Here is a 13,893-nt window from a genome sequence, read left to right on the forward strand (position 1 = left end):
GAAAGATGCACATGGTATATACTCACTCATATAGACATATAACATATGATAAACCTACTAAAACCCTGAACATCTAAAGAAACTGATCAAGAGAGCGGGCCCTGACTAAAATGCTCAATCCCCATCCGGAAAGGCAAAGAGGATAGACATCAGAAGAAGAAGAAAACAGGAAACAACCTAGGAACCTGCCACAGAGGGCCTCTGAAAGGCTCTGCCCTACAGACTATCAAAGTAGACACTGAGACTTAAGGCCAACTGATGGGCAAAGTGCATGGAATCTTAAGTAAGAAGTGGGAAATAGTGCGATCTGGAGAGGACAGGAACCCCACAAGGAGCGCAACAGAACCAGAAAATTTGAACACAGGGGTCTCCCCAGGGACTCATATTCCAACCAAGGAACATGCATAGAGATAACCTAGAACCCCTGCACAGATGTAGTCCATGACAGTGTAGCATCCAAGTGGGTTCCATAGTAATGGGAAGAGGGACTTCCTCTGACATAATCTGATAGGCCTGTTCTTTGATCACCTTACCTTGAGGGGAGAGCAGCCCTACCAGGCCACAGAAGATGACAATGCAGCCATTCCTGATGGGATCTGATAGACTAAGATCAGAAGGAAGGAGAGGAGGACCTCCCCTATCAGTGGACTTGGGAGGGGCAAGCGAGAAGAAGGGGGAGGGAGGGTAGGGATAGGAGGGGTGGAGGGAGGGGCTTATGGGGGGGATACAAAGTGAATAAACAGTAATAAAAAATAAAAAGATAAAAAAGCACTTTTTTTTTTTCAAATCATCATTTACTTTATGCTTTGAATGTTATGGGTTCTCTTTAGAGTTTATGCGTATTCCAAATGTTTATAATGCCAGATATATTCATGTCTCTCTTCTGAGAAAACCTTGTTTCGTATTTAGATTTAAAATGTACCTCAAGTTGATTTTCTAAAAGAATGCTGGTGTATAGTGATGAAAATTCAGTTTCTTTGTATCTGTGAGACTTGCAACGTTTATGGAAAACATCTTATTTTTAGCACCGTTTTACAAATAGTTGACCTTCTATACACTGTGCTGTGAATGGGTAATTTTGCTTCTGGAACAGCAGCTTTCCCATCTCTGTTTGTCTCTCTGGGTGTCATTGCCGTAGTGTTAGTTAATGTGAAGGATATATGTTTGCTCCTGTACTTGTGAAGACTTTTTATTTAATCTCCATTATTGACATTTCGCTGTGAGGTTTAGAATTGGTCTCTACTGCAGCAGTGCCTCCTGGGGGGTTTGACTGAGCTTATAGTAAACCTATAGATCAATTTAAGAAGGAGGGACAACGTTCTAATACTGAGCCTGTCAGCCTCCTTAAAGGTTATATCTCTTTAGAACCTTTCTATCTCTGACTCTGTGTATATGTATTGACCTTGTTCATCCTCTCTTAGCTCCACAATCCCTCCCATGTGCTTCATATTTTTGGATACCTTTGTGTCATCTAGAATTTTGTAGTTTTAAATTCTAGGTCAGATTTATAATAATCTTTTTAGGTCTTATGAAAATGTTTAAAATTGGACCCTTGATGCCAGCAATTAAATAAACATTAACTTATTTAACAATGGGCCAGGAACACTCTTGCATGGTAAGTATCGTTCTGTGCAATTGCAGTCGCTGCGCTACCGCCTTTCGTTCTGTCATTAAACATGAACCTTTTTTGCTTTTGGTTTGGGAGCGGATCACTGCCCTGAAGAGACCGGTAGGCGAGTCTTCCCATGTCAGATGTTTTCTAGCGCACAGTTTCTTAGAGAGAATCCATCCCACGGAAGTAGACTCTCAAGGTGCACAGGCTGTGAACCTTGTTACCAGTTCCCCCTCCACAAATGCTGTGTAAATTTCCCTCTTAACACAAGTGAGTGCAAGTTTCTGTTTTCAGACATGTTGCCCTTGCTCACACTCACACCTTTGTTTTGTGATATTTCCCTCAGGTGGTGCATATAAAACAGAGAGCCTTCTATGAACTAAAAGTTTCATGAAAGTGTTTTTTTCCTGTAGAAGTTAGATTTTCTTTTTCTTTTTTTTTTGTAAATTTTTAACTTATATTTTAATTATACAGCCTTGCCGAATGTAATTTCTTGCTTATAATTCCATATCTTTGCTCTCCATACCGTTCTATTTAATTTATCTGGAATATATTTTTTAAGAAATTATATAAGACAATTAGCACATTGAAAAATAAAACTGGTTAATCCTTCAATTAAAAAAATTGAAAAAATTAAAAAAATCATCTCTCAAGTTTTACTAGGTCTGTGGAGTAGAATTTTAGAACTTAATATGTTACTATTGGTTCTTTTTTATATTAATTACAGTTTATTTACTTTGCATCCCAGCTGTAGCCCCCTCCTTCATTCCCTCCCAATCCCATCCCCCTCCCTTATTTCCTCCCTGACCCTCTCTAAGTCCACTGATAGGGAGGTTCTCCTCCCTTTCCATCTGACCCTAGCTTATCAGGTCTCATCAGGACTGGCTACAATGTCCTCCACTGTGGGTGATATCAAAGAGCCAGCCACTGAATTCATGTCAGAGACAGTCCCTGTTCTCCTTACTAGGGCACTCACTTGGATACTGAGCTGCCATAGGCTACATCTGAGCAGGGCTTCTAGGCTATATCCATGCATGGTCCTTGGTTGGAGAATCAGTCTCAGAAAAATACTCTGTGCCCAGATATATTTGTTCCTAGTGGAGCTCCTGTTCTCTCCAGGTCTTACTAACTCCTCCTCCTTTCATGTGATTCCCTGTACTCTGCCCAAGGTTTAGTTATGAGTCTCAGCATCTGCTTTTATACACTGTTAGGTAGAGTCATTCAGAGGCCCGCTGTGGTAGGCTCCTGTCCTGTTTCCTGTTTTCTCCTACTTCCAATGTCTATCCCATAGAAGATCTAACTTAAATCTTTCATTCTTTTCCTTTACCTTAACATTGCAAAACTTTCACATTAGACTGATGCACAGTTCCTTTTTCACACAAGTGACAACCTAGATGACTGAGCCATCTTTTGATTGCTGACCTACTGACCCCATTTCTGTTTCTGTGTGTTTGTTTTGATCTGATTGATCCCGTTTTCTCATTCTTTCTGAAAGGATGTTTGTTTTTTTCTAGACAGATTAAGATATAGCATGTAATAATAGAACGGTAGCGCAGTCTTACTTACCACATTCTTTTCTCTTAGGACAGTATATGAAACAACTTTCCCTTTTCTAAGCTGTTAAGAGATTTCTATAGTTCAGGTGAGCAATGGTAAGCTGTGAAGGAATCATGGCTCTTCTCCTTATTGAGATTCTAACGATTCTGAGATCATACTATTGAGGCAATTGTCTGGATATCCACTGGCTTATCTAACTTGTTTTATATATTGAACATTACCTGTGTTTGGTCTGGTAAGATGGCATCTCAGACAAAGGCACACAATGCCAAGCCTGATCACCCAAGTTTAGTCCCCATGACCAACATTGTGGAAGGAGAGAATCAACGACGGCATTTTTTACTTAGACACCTTCCTGCCCTCCAGACACACACTCTTAAATATGTACAGAAATAAATACATGTAATCAAAATGAAAGTATTTTCTCAGTATATTTTGATGGCATCCTCCCTGCAGCTACTGTGATTTTTCATGACAAAGTGGCAAGGCAAATAGAACAGACTAAATTTTCTGCTGTTGTGAGATACCGAAGCTCAGGTTGTCCCCTTTATGCTTCTCTTTTCTCTCTGTGATTTTAGTCATTGCCACGACACACAAGTTTGACCGTTTCTGTGAAACATTTTGCCATCAATGTGGTCTAGCTCCGGCTTCATCTGTGGCCACTGATGCTCATTTTTGTGAAGTAGTCCCAAGGTGCAGAAGTTTTAAAACGCAGTGTTGTGTTGTGTTTTGTTTTTCCTTGCTTTAAAAGACATCTTTGCACCCTTTTTCTGTTCTTCACTTATGAAGCCAGCCTACTTTGGTCTCTGTGATAAACTAGACAGATAATGAATGCTCTGGTTCCTCAGCCTTCTTTATTGGCTTTATATAAGGTTCTGATGAATATACTTAGGGCTTAGCATTTATCACAAATGAACTATGATCAAATCTCAGTACACAACTACTGTGGAAAAGTGTCTTTTTATGATGGGAATTATTGCTCTGAAGTTGTAAGTTACACTAAAATTTTAGAAGTACCAATATTTTGTATACTTTAGCCTCTGGAAAATCAGGAGATATTCAAAGTAGGTTATAATCTGCTTGAATTTTAAATATTGGATATGATAACTTTAGTGTAACATTAAAATGTTTATCAGAACCTTTTGTTTTGACTTTTATACTTTACATACACATAAGACTGAACTTCTCCATTTGGCCAGTTTATTTGCAGTTTATGCTTTTTAGATAAAGTAACATTGTGCTTTTCTAGAAAAAAATTCTATCACTGTCATTCTGAAGTAAGTGGTTCTTTGATCAACATTTTTTCCTCTACATATTATGACTTTTGTACTTTGTGTCTGGGAAGTGTTGGAAACTTCAATTCAGAAAAGGAGTATGGTCCTCTCAGGCAATGCTTTCGTGGTCTCTGCAGAGCAGCTGGCCAAGCTGCATAGATACACTATAAAACAATAGCTTCCTAATAGTACTAAAACATATTTCTTGTTCTTTTGAGACAGGAACGTTTTGTTAACCTTAATCACAGTCTGACGTATATTTCTGTTAAATGGCATCTGATGTGGTGTCTCTCTTCAGTTCTCTGTGGTTTCCTGTTTTTTTTCATACATAGAGAAAAGTCTTTTGAGGTATTACGCATCTTAGCTTTCTTCTTTAATGGTGCATCACACCTAAGCTTCCCTGCAAGTTCAGCATACTCTTGTAACCCTACTTTGGCATTTTTTTTTCAGCCTACTTCCCACACAGTTCCCTGTAATCTCTCCAGTTCTTGTTGGGCATTCATTCATCAGGGTTTTCTGTTTTCTCCACTTGTGTCACTTAGCATTATGAATCCTACCTCCAGAGTCTGTGCTCCACAAAACTAGAGGTGGTGTTAGGCCTTTCCGTAGTTAATGCCTCCAACAGCATAGCAGTGCCAGTTGGTAGATGTGGCCCATCAGAGGCTCTGAGAGACCAATAGTCAACTCAATTTGGGGTCATTCTCAGTCTTGCTCCTGGTTCACAGAATGACTTAGGTTCCAAATTCTCTGTGACAGTAACCCTTTAGTGGACTATCTATGCTAATATTTGACTTCTGTAGATAACGATAATAAGTCAGAATATTCAAGTTGTAACTATATGTGATCTTCATTGAGAAAATTCGCATGGACCAAGACCAGGGAAATTTTAGCCCATTTCTGCTTATTTTCTCTAGAGACAATGGTAAAGAAACAAGATTTAAATATGTGCTATCTTTCTCAAGCATGCGTATAGCTCATATGTCCTGTTTTGAAGACTGAAATATAAATGTTTAAAATATGAATAGTTTCTTCCTTCCATCTATTCATGAAGAGGAACTCGGCATTATGAAAGGAAGAAAGGTTGCTAAGGAACAAATGATGGATGTTACAGATTTTCATGGTGGAAAGGAGTGTGTGCGAGGACTGGAAATTGCTAAGTTTGAGGAATAGGAGATAGCCTACCTCTGAATCCATTCACTGGTCCTCCAAAGTTCTGAGGCATGTCAGTGAATTACTTATTAAAACTGTTGCTATATAGTATGTAATACAGTATATTAATTGGTATATACTGAATAGACAAATTCCTACAAGATGTTTTCATTTATGAGAACAGCTTTCCAGTTGCGTTCTTATGGAAGGTCAAAGAGTGTGTACTTTTCACCTCTACAAAAAGCATCTGAGAGATGGTAGGTGATTGAGCCATAGATAACTTACCTTGAGTGTACACGCAAAGACATCAGGGTACCTAACACTTTGACCCTAATGTCCTCTATTTGAGGACATTTGATATGTGTCAAAGAGGCATCTTGATGTCCATGAACTGAAAGAAAAACAAAGATTCTAGTCAGATTCTTAGCAAATACAGAATAATCAAATGATACATTACATGGAGCCTGAATTATGAACAATAGTTTCAACTATTCTAATACAAATAAAGCACTGTTAATGTTGTGGTTTCAGTGGAAGATATATCTTCACTGACACTTGATTCATTGACTCCTCTTTTTCTCTTGGACAGAACTATTGTACCATGGAAAATCTTCAGACAGTGCCTGCATGAGGTCCATCAGATTAGCTCTGGCCTAGAAGCAATGGCTCTAAAGTCAACCATTGATTTAACTTGCAATGATTACATCTCAGTTTTTGAATTTGATATTTTTACCAGGCTCTTTCAGGTAAGATATATACTTACTTACTCTCTCTGTGCTCTTCTCTCCCTGTCTTCAGCGCTCCGCATACATTTCTTTTTGTCACATGCACACAACATACACAAGGGTATGGACAACAACCTCAGGCTTGGGAGCCGGTTTGATTCATGCTAAGTATTTGATCATTCCTCCAGGTTTTCAATGATTCTTATGATACAAGCTTGGTATGTCAGGTCATGTGATCCTGGGAGGTGGCTTGCTAGTTTAGCGATTCATGAATTGTTCTTAACAACCCCCTTTTTACTTTGTTAGTCTTTTAGCCCAATGGCAGGCAAATTGTGTGTCAGTCAGAGTTGTGTCCTAACATTTCTTTGGCTGTGGTTTTTTTTTTTTTTTGGTTCAGAAATAGATTTTTTGAATTAGAAATAGACTGCTGATTTTTCTATGGTATTATATATATATATATATATATATATATATATATATATATATATATGCTGATCTGCCTATAGTATACTATACTATAGCATACTATATATTATTTGTATAGTATAATATAGCACTTTAAATTGCTTTTCTCTTTTAACCAGTTGTAGTAAATATTTTTTCTATACCAAAAGATATTCTTCATCAATATATTTTTTAATTCCTGTTTAATATTCGATCACAATATTATGTCCATATTAATTTACAAAACTCTTTTCAAGAATTTGTTTTTCTTCCTGATTTTTTCCAATAACTTTGTTATTTATTAGTTTTGCTTTTAATATTCATAATTATTTTTACATAGAAATTCCAAAGCAAGTGGCATAATACTGAAACAATTTTTTAACTTTTCATATATACTCAAATCAAATTTCTCTGTAAATAATTGAAATTTGTGTCACTAAAATGTCTATTACCTATGGGGCACTTACAAAATAAAAATATCTCTTAAAAATGTTTACAATTCTAGTTGTAATAGTTATAGTAAATATGTAAAATACATTAGAAACCAAGCTTATTTGTATTCTGAAAGTATTTTAAACTGGTATATGACATATTCTGATTATATGATTAAATAAAATGCTACATCCTTATACTGGCTCCATATTTCCTATGCTATGTGATTTTCGACTTTAGCTCTAGCTAGAAAGCCTGGTGATTGATTCCTGTAACCAAAAAACACCGCATGGGGTCAACATAACATAACTCATTAACAGGAGACAAACAGACTCCGGCTAACAACACAGTTAGAGTATAAAAAGCATAAATACATTGAACGTGGAATAAGAAATAGATAAAATTCTGTATTGAGTATGTGTTTACTTATTTAAGTTTCTGGTGGCAATGGTTATTCTCTTGATGTATATATGTTGTGAGCCTATTTTTAAATTAAAAGATAATAAGAATTTCAAGGAAACACTATATTACTCAATACTAATCATTCACAACGTAACTCACAACTGTCTTAAAGATTTCAGATCGTTTTACAGAACAAAGCCTTCATTTTTAATGGAAATCAAGGATTCTAAATGATCAGAGTTTTGATTTTTCACCTTGTGATGAAGAAAGCTTAAGCAATTTTCACTGTCAAACCTTAGGGCCTATTTTTCTTTATTGTTGTAGTTATTTGGTGTGTGTGTGTGTGTGTGTGTGTGTGTGTGTGTGTGTGTGTGTGTTGACTGTGCTTGACATTTAAGCGGATATCAAGTGCTCTAATGCCTCAGTTATATATTGGAAGTGTGTATGCAGCTTCAAATGCTTACCCCTACCCTTGACATGTGCATACATTCTCTTGTATGCAGTTTCACTTAAAAAATAGCCAAATAGCCATAATGTTCTGAGGTTTGCTTGTCTTGTGTGTGTTCACTGAGGTGTGAAAAAGAAAGTGAAAGCATAAGCTAATAACCTTTCGCCTGGGTAGGTTATTGACAATTTTTGGATACAGTTAGTTGTAGTACCATCCTACCAACCCTGATTAGCCCTCTAGAGATTCTTCGTTCCCTCTGGGTTTTGTACTCACTGTTTAAATACTTCAACCATGATCACCACACACATGGCTTCAAATATCCTCAAATTGTTTCTATGATATTTTAACTTTTACTGACTTTCATATTAGCATATATTTTCTAAAATGTGCTATTATTAAAACTTTTATTTACACAGTCTTTATAAAAACGTGTTTTTGTGCTATAAGTGCATAAGTGTCTGTATTGTAACTTGATAATGGTGGTATATAGTAAGTAATCCTTACAGTTCTGTATTATGTGAAGCGGAGTGTTTTCCATGTCACCTGAAAGTGGATGAGGTACTCTTAGGGCGAGGTATAAAGTAGAAAGAGTAGCATGGCTGTTCAGGAGGCAGGGAAGAAAAGCCGAGAGATGAAGGGTATGGATGGTGGGACCACAGATTCCTCCCAGCCTCATTCTTAGTCTGCAGGGAACTTAAGCAAACACTTGTGATTCTGGGAAGGAAGTGTCTGTGCTGTGTGGTCCTCCTCACTTCCTCCTCTTTCCCTGCCTTTGACCTTCTCTTTCTCGTCTTCAGGACACCTAGAGAGGCTGTGATAGAAAGTCTTGCAGTGAAGCCTGCAATCTTTTCCCCTCTTTTTTCCTTCCCTCACAGCTGGAGAATTCTGTATCAATGAGATATGGATAACTACATTAGTGTTTGGGGGGGTGCCGAATAAGGAAGAAACATTTGGGAGAACATTCTAGTCATGGTGGAACATCAAGCAGTAACTGACTAGAGAAGCATCTCAGAGGAAGGGAGCCATCAGTGATGCCAGCGATTCCAGAGAGTATCTGAGTAGACTGGCTGAGACCCCTCCCCCAACAGAAGTTGGTTCTACTTTTGAATTCACCTTAGTCTGCTCTGTTGTTTAACAACCTCCAGTAATTTTGTGAGGACAAAAAGATTCCTTTAAATCCCAGACAAAGGAATTACAAAATAATTAGCTGGAGAACAATTTTCTCTGAGGCGTTTGTTTTTCCATCTTTGAGCTGGCAGCTGGGGGTATCTTCTGACTGCAAATGGGTGGCATTCACAACAGTGCAGACTCATCCTGTCACATAGCATTTCTGCAAGTAGAAGCTGCCCTCTGGCTTAACATCTCTGGGGACGGCTTAAACTTCAATTTCATCTTGTTTTTATTTTAAGTTGTATTTTGATCTGATAATTAGTTCTCTGTAAATTTTCAGGTTAAAAAAGATATATTATTTCTTATGTGTGTGGACATTAATGGAAGCAGCTCCACTGTTTGTTTGCTATTCCCTCTAGCCTTGTCCTTTTTGGATAGTGGAACAAAACAATAAAATGAAAACCAAAATGGATAGCACAGCAGTTTTTTCTCAGTTGCCTCTCCGTTGACATGTGCTGATATTTTTTTTCTAAGTATTGTTTTATGCAATTTCAGTCAAGCCTTAAGAAGGAAATTAAAAACATGCTGTAGTTTTCAAGTGCAGGGCCAGCATTTGTTTCACTTGTGTTCTCAGAGCTCCTTTTTACCCCAATTAGATGTGTCAGTGTGATGAGGAAATTCCCTGAAGATTTTTAAGTAAAAAAAAGGCTAAAATGGTCTTTATTACTAAATCATTGTTGCTTGTCATCCTCATTGTAAGGGACAAGGTCCTTGCAGAATTCTGTCTTATATGTTTGAAACAAGAACAAGTTTCAAAACAAATGAAAGCATAAATCTCCTACAAGTAATCAAGTCTGGGATGCCTGTTTCAGCAGCTTGAAGTTGGTGACATGAAACACCTCCCTTTTTTTTTTTTTAACGTAGAAGATACGAGTGAAGAATCTGGCAGAACAGATGGAGTAAGCTGCCAATTCTCTGGAATAAATGTAGCTACAGCCTTGAAAGTATTGCAGAGATGATTCATCCACACCCTGCAGCAAAGTTGCCTGTTACTGGCTGGCTTTTTTCTCCTGATGTGATACCTAGACAGACACCTAATTAGATTAAGAGAGATTGATAGGAAACACATGCTCTTGTGAAAAGTGTACTTCTTGTTGAACTGGTTTTCAAACCCTAAAACTTTCTCAAGACTGTAACTGAGCTAGGATGAAGCAAGTGTGAGGACCAGAGCCTGATGCCTCGGAAGGAAGCACCCCTCTAATGCCACCCAGTCTAGGTGTCATTGTCACAGGCTGATGTGTGCGATGCTGCTTGAGTGACTGGGATCCAGGCCTGAGCCAGGCAGGAATGCTCCTTGGCCTTACATGGCTCGTGGTGATTGTGTAACCTTTCCAGAACACAACTTCTGGAGCATGCCTTCCTATCTATGAGGCACCTGAGGGACAAGCAGCCATGGAGAAAACAGATGGGAAAGATGAGAACTATGGCAAGAGATGACAGCTCTAGCTAGGAGGGTCTTCGAGTGCCTCACTGAAGAAGGGATGCCTAAATGGGTGATTAAGATTCAGCAAATTCAGAGGCTCTAATGAGAGGGCTTGATATTTAAGACTAGTAGAAAAGGCAGCGGGGCTGCAGAAAGAAAAGTCAAAGTAATGGAAAGGAAACTGAGGATCTAACCTTAAGGCCAGTTGGTCACATATTTCATTTTATAGAGATCATAAGTTCTTTGTTGGGAATATGCTGTGTAAGGAATACTTGGTTTTCCTTTTGCCCTCTCTGTTTTAGTTTTAAAAACCATATTTCCTGCTTAAACATATTTCTCTAAAACAAAAAAGCTATTACCTGCTCTTTGTTAATTAATAAAGGTTGACCTAATTCTCATACACCATATCAACTTAAAAATATCAAGGAGATTCTCATTCCTAAGTGTGTGAAATGGTATCATTGCTGTGTGTTCTCTGGTTAATCTCCTTCCATTTATTTCTGTGTTTAGCCCTGGGGCTCTATTTTACGGAATTGGAATTTCTTAGCTGTGACACATCCAGGATACATGGCATTTCTCACGTACGATGAAGTTAAAGCACGACTACAGAAATACAGCACCAAGCCTGGAAGGTAAGATTCAAGCAGTAACAGTAGTTGACGTGCTTAAAGAGAAAATTTCTTGCGGTTCACTTCTATGAAAATTGGTCAGAGCTTCCAACGGCAAGGTGGGCTGGGAAATGAAGAAGAGTGAAATGTTGTCCTCTAACTTAGCCCTTAAATTGCTATTTTGACTTTTGACCTTATCATTACGTGGAAAGTGATGTTAATAAATTTAAAGATTCTATAATCCTCAGTTCTCTTTCTCAAATGAGTGTGGGGCGTTTTTTATTAGTTGTGTTTCTGCACAGTGTTCCTGTTTAAACTTACACGTGCATATCTGAACACTTGGGTAGTGTGTTAAAAACAAAATTAAGTAGTTTAGTTTTGTGTGCATTTTTGTAGGGCAGCTCTGAATAGTTTCAAGTAGTATCAATGATTAAATGTAGAGTAATGTACAAATACATAGAAACATACATATATGCACATAAGTACATAGAATTATACATCCAGGACTATATTCCAAATCAAACTCATGCCCTTGTAAATTTAGCATGACCCATTTCTTTATAACCTCAAAATTTAAAATTTGCTCTTTAGATGACTAATCTGAGTGACTGCCACAGGTCTTGGTGTCTAGTCGGTTCTTCTGGCATTGGCCAAGAAATCACCCCTCACTGTGGCAAATAAAAGGCTAGAAAATCTGTCTTTCCTCATTATAGAGGCTTTTCCCATGCGTTATACCTAGACATGTGTTAGGCACACTGTAGGCCTTTGGGCAATGGCATCTAAGCCATAGGAGGCAGAGTCCCGGGTACAGTGTCAGTGGGATCAGAGACCTGCCCTAGAAGGCTTTACAGTTTAGTAAGTTTATACTTTTAAGTCTCCATTTGCTGCTAAGATCAACTTCATTTGATTAGAGTAATTAAGCTTGGCCTTTAATACAGTCTTCCTAAGTCAAAGCCAAGAGTTTCATTTCCTTCTCTTGTTTTTGAAGATTGAAGATGGCATATTTAAAGATGCTAGTGGTACAAAAAAACCAAAGTTCAGATGAGTCATTTAGTTTTATTCAAAGTTCACGTCTCATAATAATCTATGAAACTGATACTGGATAGTAAATCGTATGTGACGTGTGATTCAGGTATTTAAAATCTGTCTAAAACAGCTTTTTATGAGCAGAGAATCACTTGCTTTATAAAATATTTATCTAATCATGCCTTTCTCTTAAAAAGTATTTGTTCTCTGGTTCGTAGTAAATAAAATATTTAAGCCCATTCCAAGGACATTTGAGTTCCTTAAGTAGTGCATTATTTGCCTTAATAAATATAAAACTAATAAACATTAATAAAACATTAGCCACCTGCCTGGAAAGTATGTTTACTGAGCATGCAGAAGGTCCTGCATTTGAGTCCCAGCACCCCTCCAAAGAACTGAGAACCCAAGGAATTAATCTTTTAGATGACTTTTAGTGTCAAGAGTGGCTTTCAATCATGATCCCTGTGCAGCAGACATATCTGATTATGTTAATCATGCTATTTTGGAGAGCAAGATACTAAATCTGAAGGTGTGGGTTTACTTCTTCCTAAGGGAGGCAGAACTAGCTACTCACAGAAGGGTCAGCAGGAAATGATTTAAAACTGTTGAGGAAATGAACAGAGGCAAACACTTAGCTGAGAGGAATAAATCGATCTTAATTTCCATCTCTGACGCTCAGAAATGGTTACTAACAGCATACTTTGTATGGAGGGCTTGAACCTCTGTAATGACTGATTTTAGAAACACCATCCAAAAACAGTGCAGGAAAAAAAATTACTAAAGCCTGACAATTTTTCAATATACAAGATGCATATATAATTACTTTAAAAATATTAACCATTCAATTTAGTAATTTTATGTTTCACTTTAGCATCACATTTTACATATTTTTGACATACAAATACATATTGCACAGTCTTGGAGATTTCTGCATTTTTCTATTTACTTCAAAGGTTTTTTTGTTTTTTTTTTTAATTTTATTTTTTTTCTTATCAGTTACATTTTATTAACTCTGTATCCCAGCTGTATCCCGCTCCCACATTTCCTCCCAATCCCACCCTCCCTCCCTCATCTCCACCATGCCCCTTCCCAAGTCCACTGATAGGGGGGATGTCCTCCTCATTCATCTGATCCTGTTTTATCAGGTATCTTCAGGACTGGCTGCAAAGCCCTCCTCTGTGGCCTAACAGGACTGCTCCTCCCTTGGGGGGTGGGGGGGAGGTCAGAGAGCCAGTCATTGAGTTCCTGTTAGAAATAGTCCTTGAAAGTTTTATATGCACTCTTAGTAACATTTTTGAAATGTTTATTCACTGGGTGTATGTATGCACACCATGCGCATACCCACGATGACTAGAGCGCAGAGAGGACATCACATTTCCCGGGACTGGAGTTACAGGTGGTGTAAAACCCCGTGGTGTGGTGCTAACAAACAGTCGCAGGTCTTCTGCAACAAAGCAAATGTCCTTCACTGCCAGGGTATTCCTCTCGCATTTAGGTACATTTCTCAATGGACCAAGTGATCTTCTGATTACTCTGTTATAGAGGAATTAATTACCCTATTATTTGACAAGTCTTGATAATATAATATAATATAATATAATATAATATAATATAATATAATAT

The 13,893-nt window shown here is 37.7% G+C and overlaps 1 protein-coding gene across 1 annotated transcript in view; it reads left to right on the forward strand.

Moving 5' to 3' along the window:
* The window catches only part of Cblb (Cbl proto-oncogene B), a 201,183-nt gene that overhangs the window by 105,637 nt on the left and 81,653 nt on the right, over nt 1-13,893 (forward strand). Inside the window, exons 5-6 of the mRNA XM_055593944.1 lie at nt 6,182-6,338; nt 11,147-11,268. Coding sequence (XP_055449919.1) covers nt 6,182-6,338; nt 11,147-11,268 — 279 coding nt within the window. The remainder of the gene's footprint in view (nt 1-6,181; nt 6,339-11,146; nt 11,269-13,893) is intronic.

Source organism: Psammomys obesus, unplaced genomic scaffold (assembly GCF_907164565.1).
Source record: "Psammomys obesus unplaced genomic scaffold, mPsaObe1.curated_primary_1811, whole genome shotgun sequence".
In the NCBI taxonomy this organism is placed as follows: domain Eukaryota; kingdom Metazoa; phylum Chordata; class Mammalia; order Rodentia; family Muridae; genus Psammomys; species Psammomys obesus.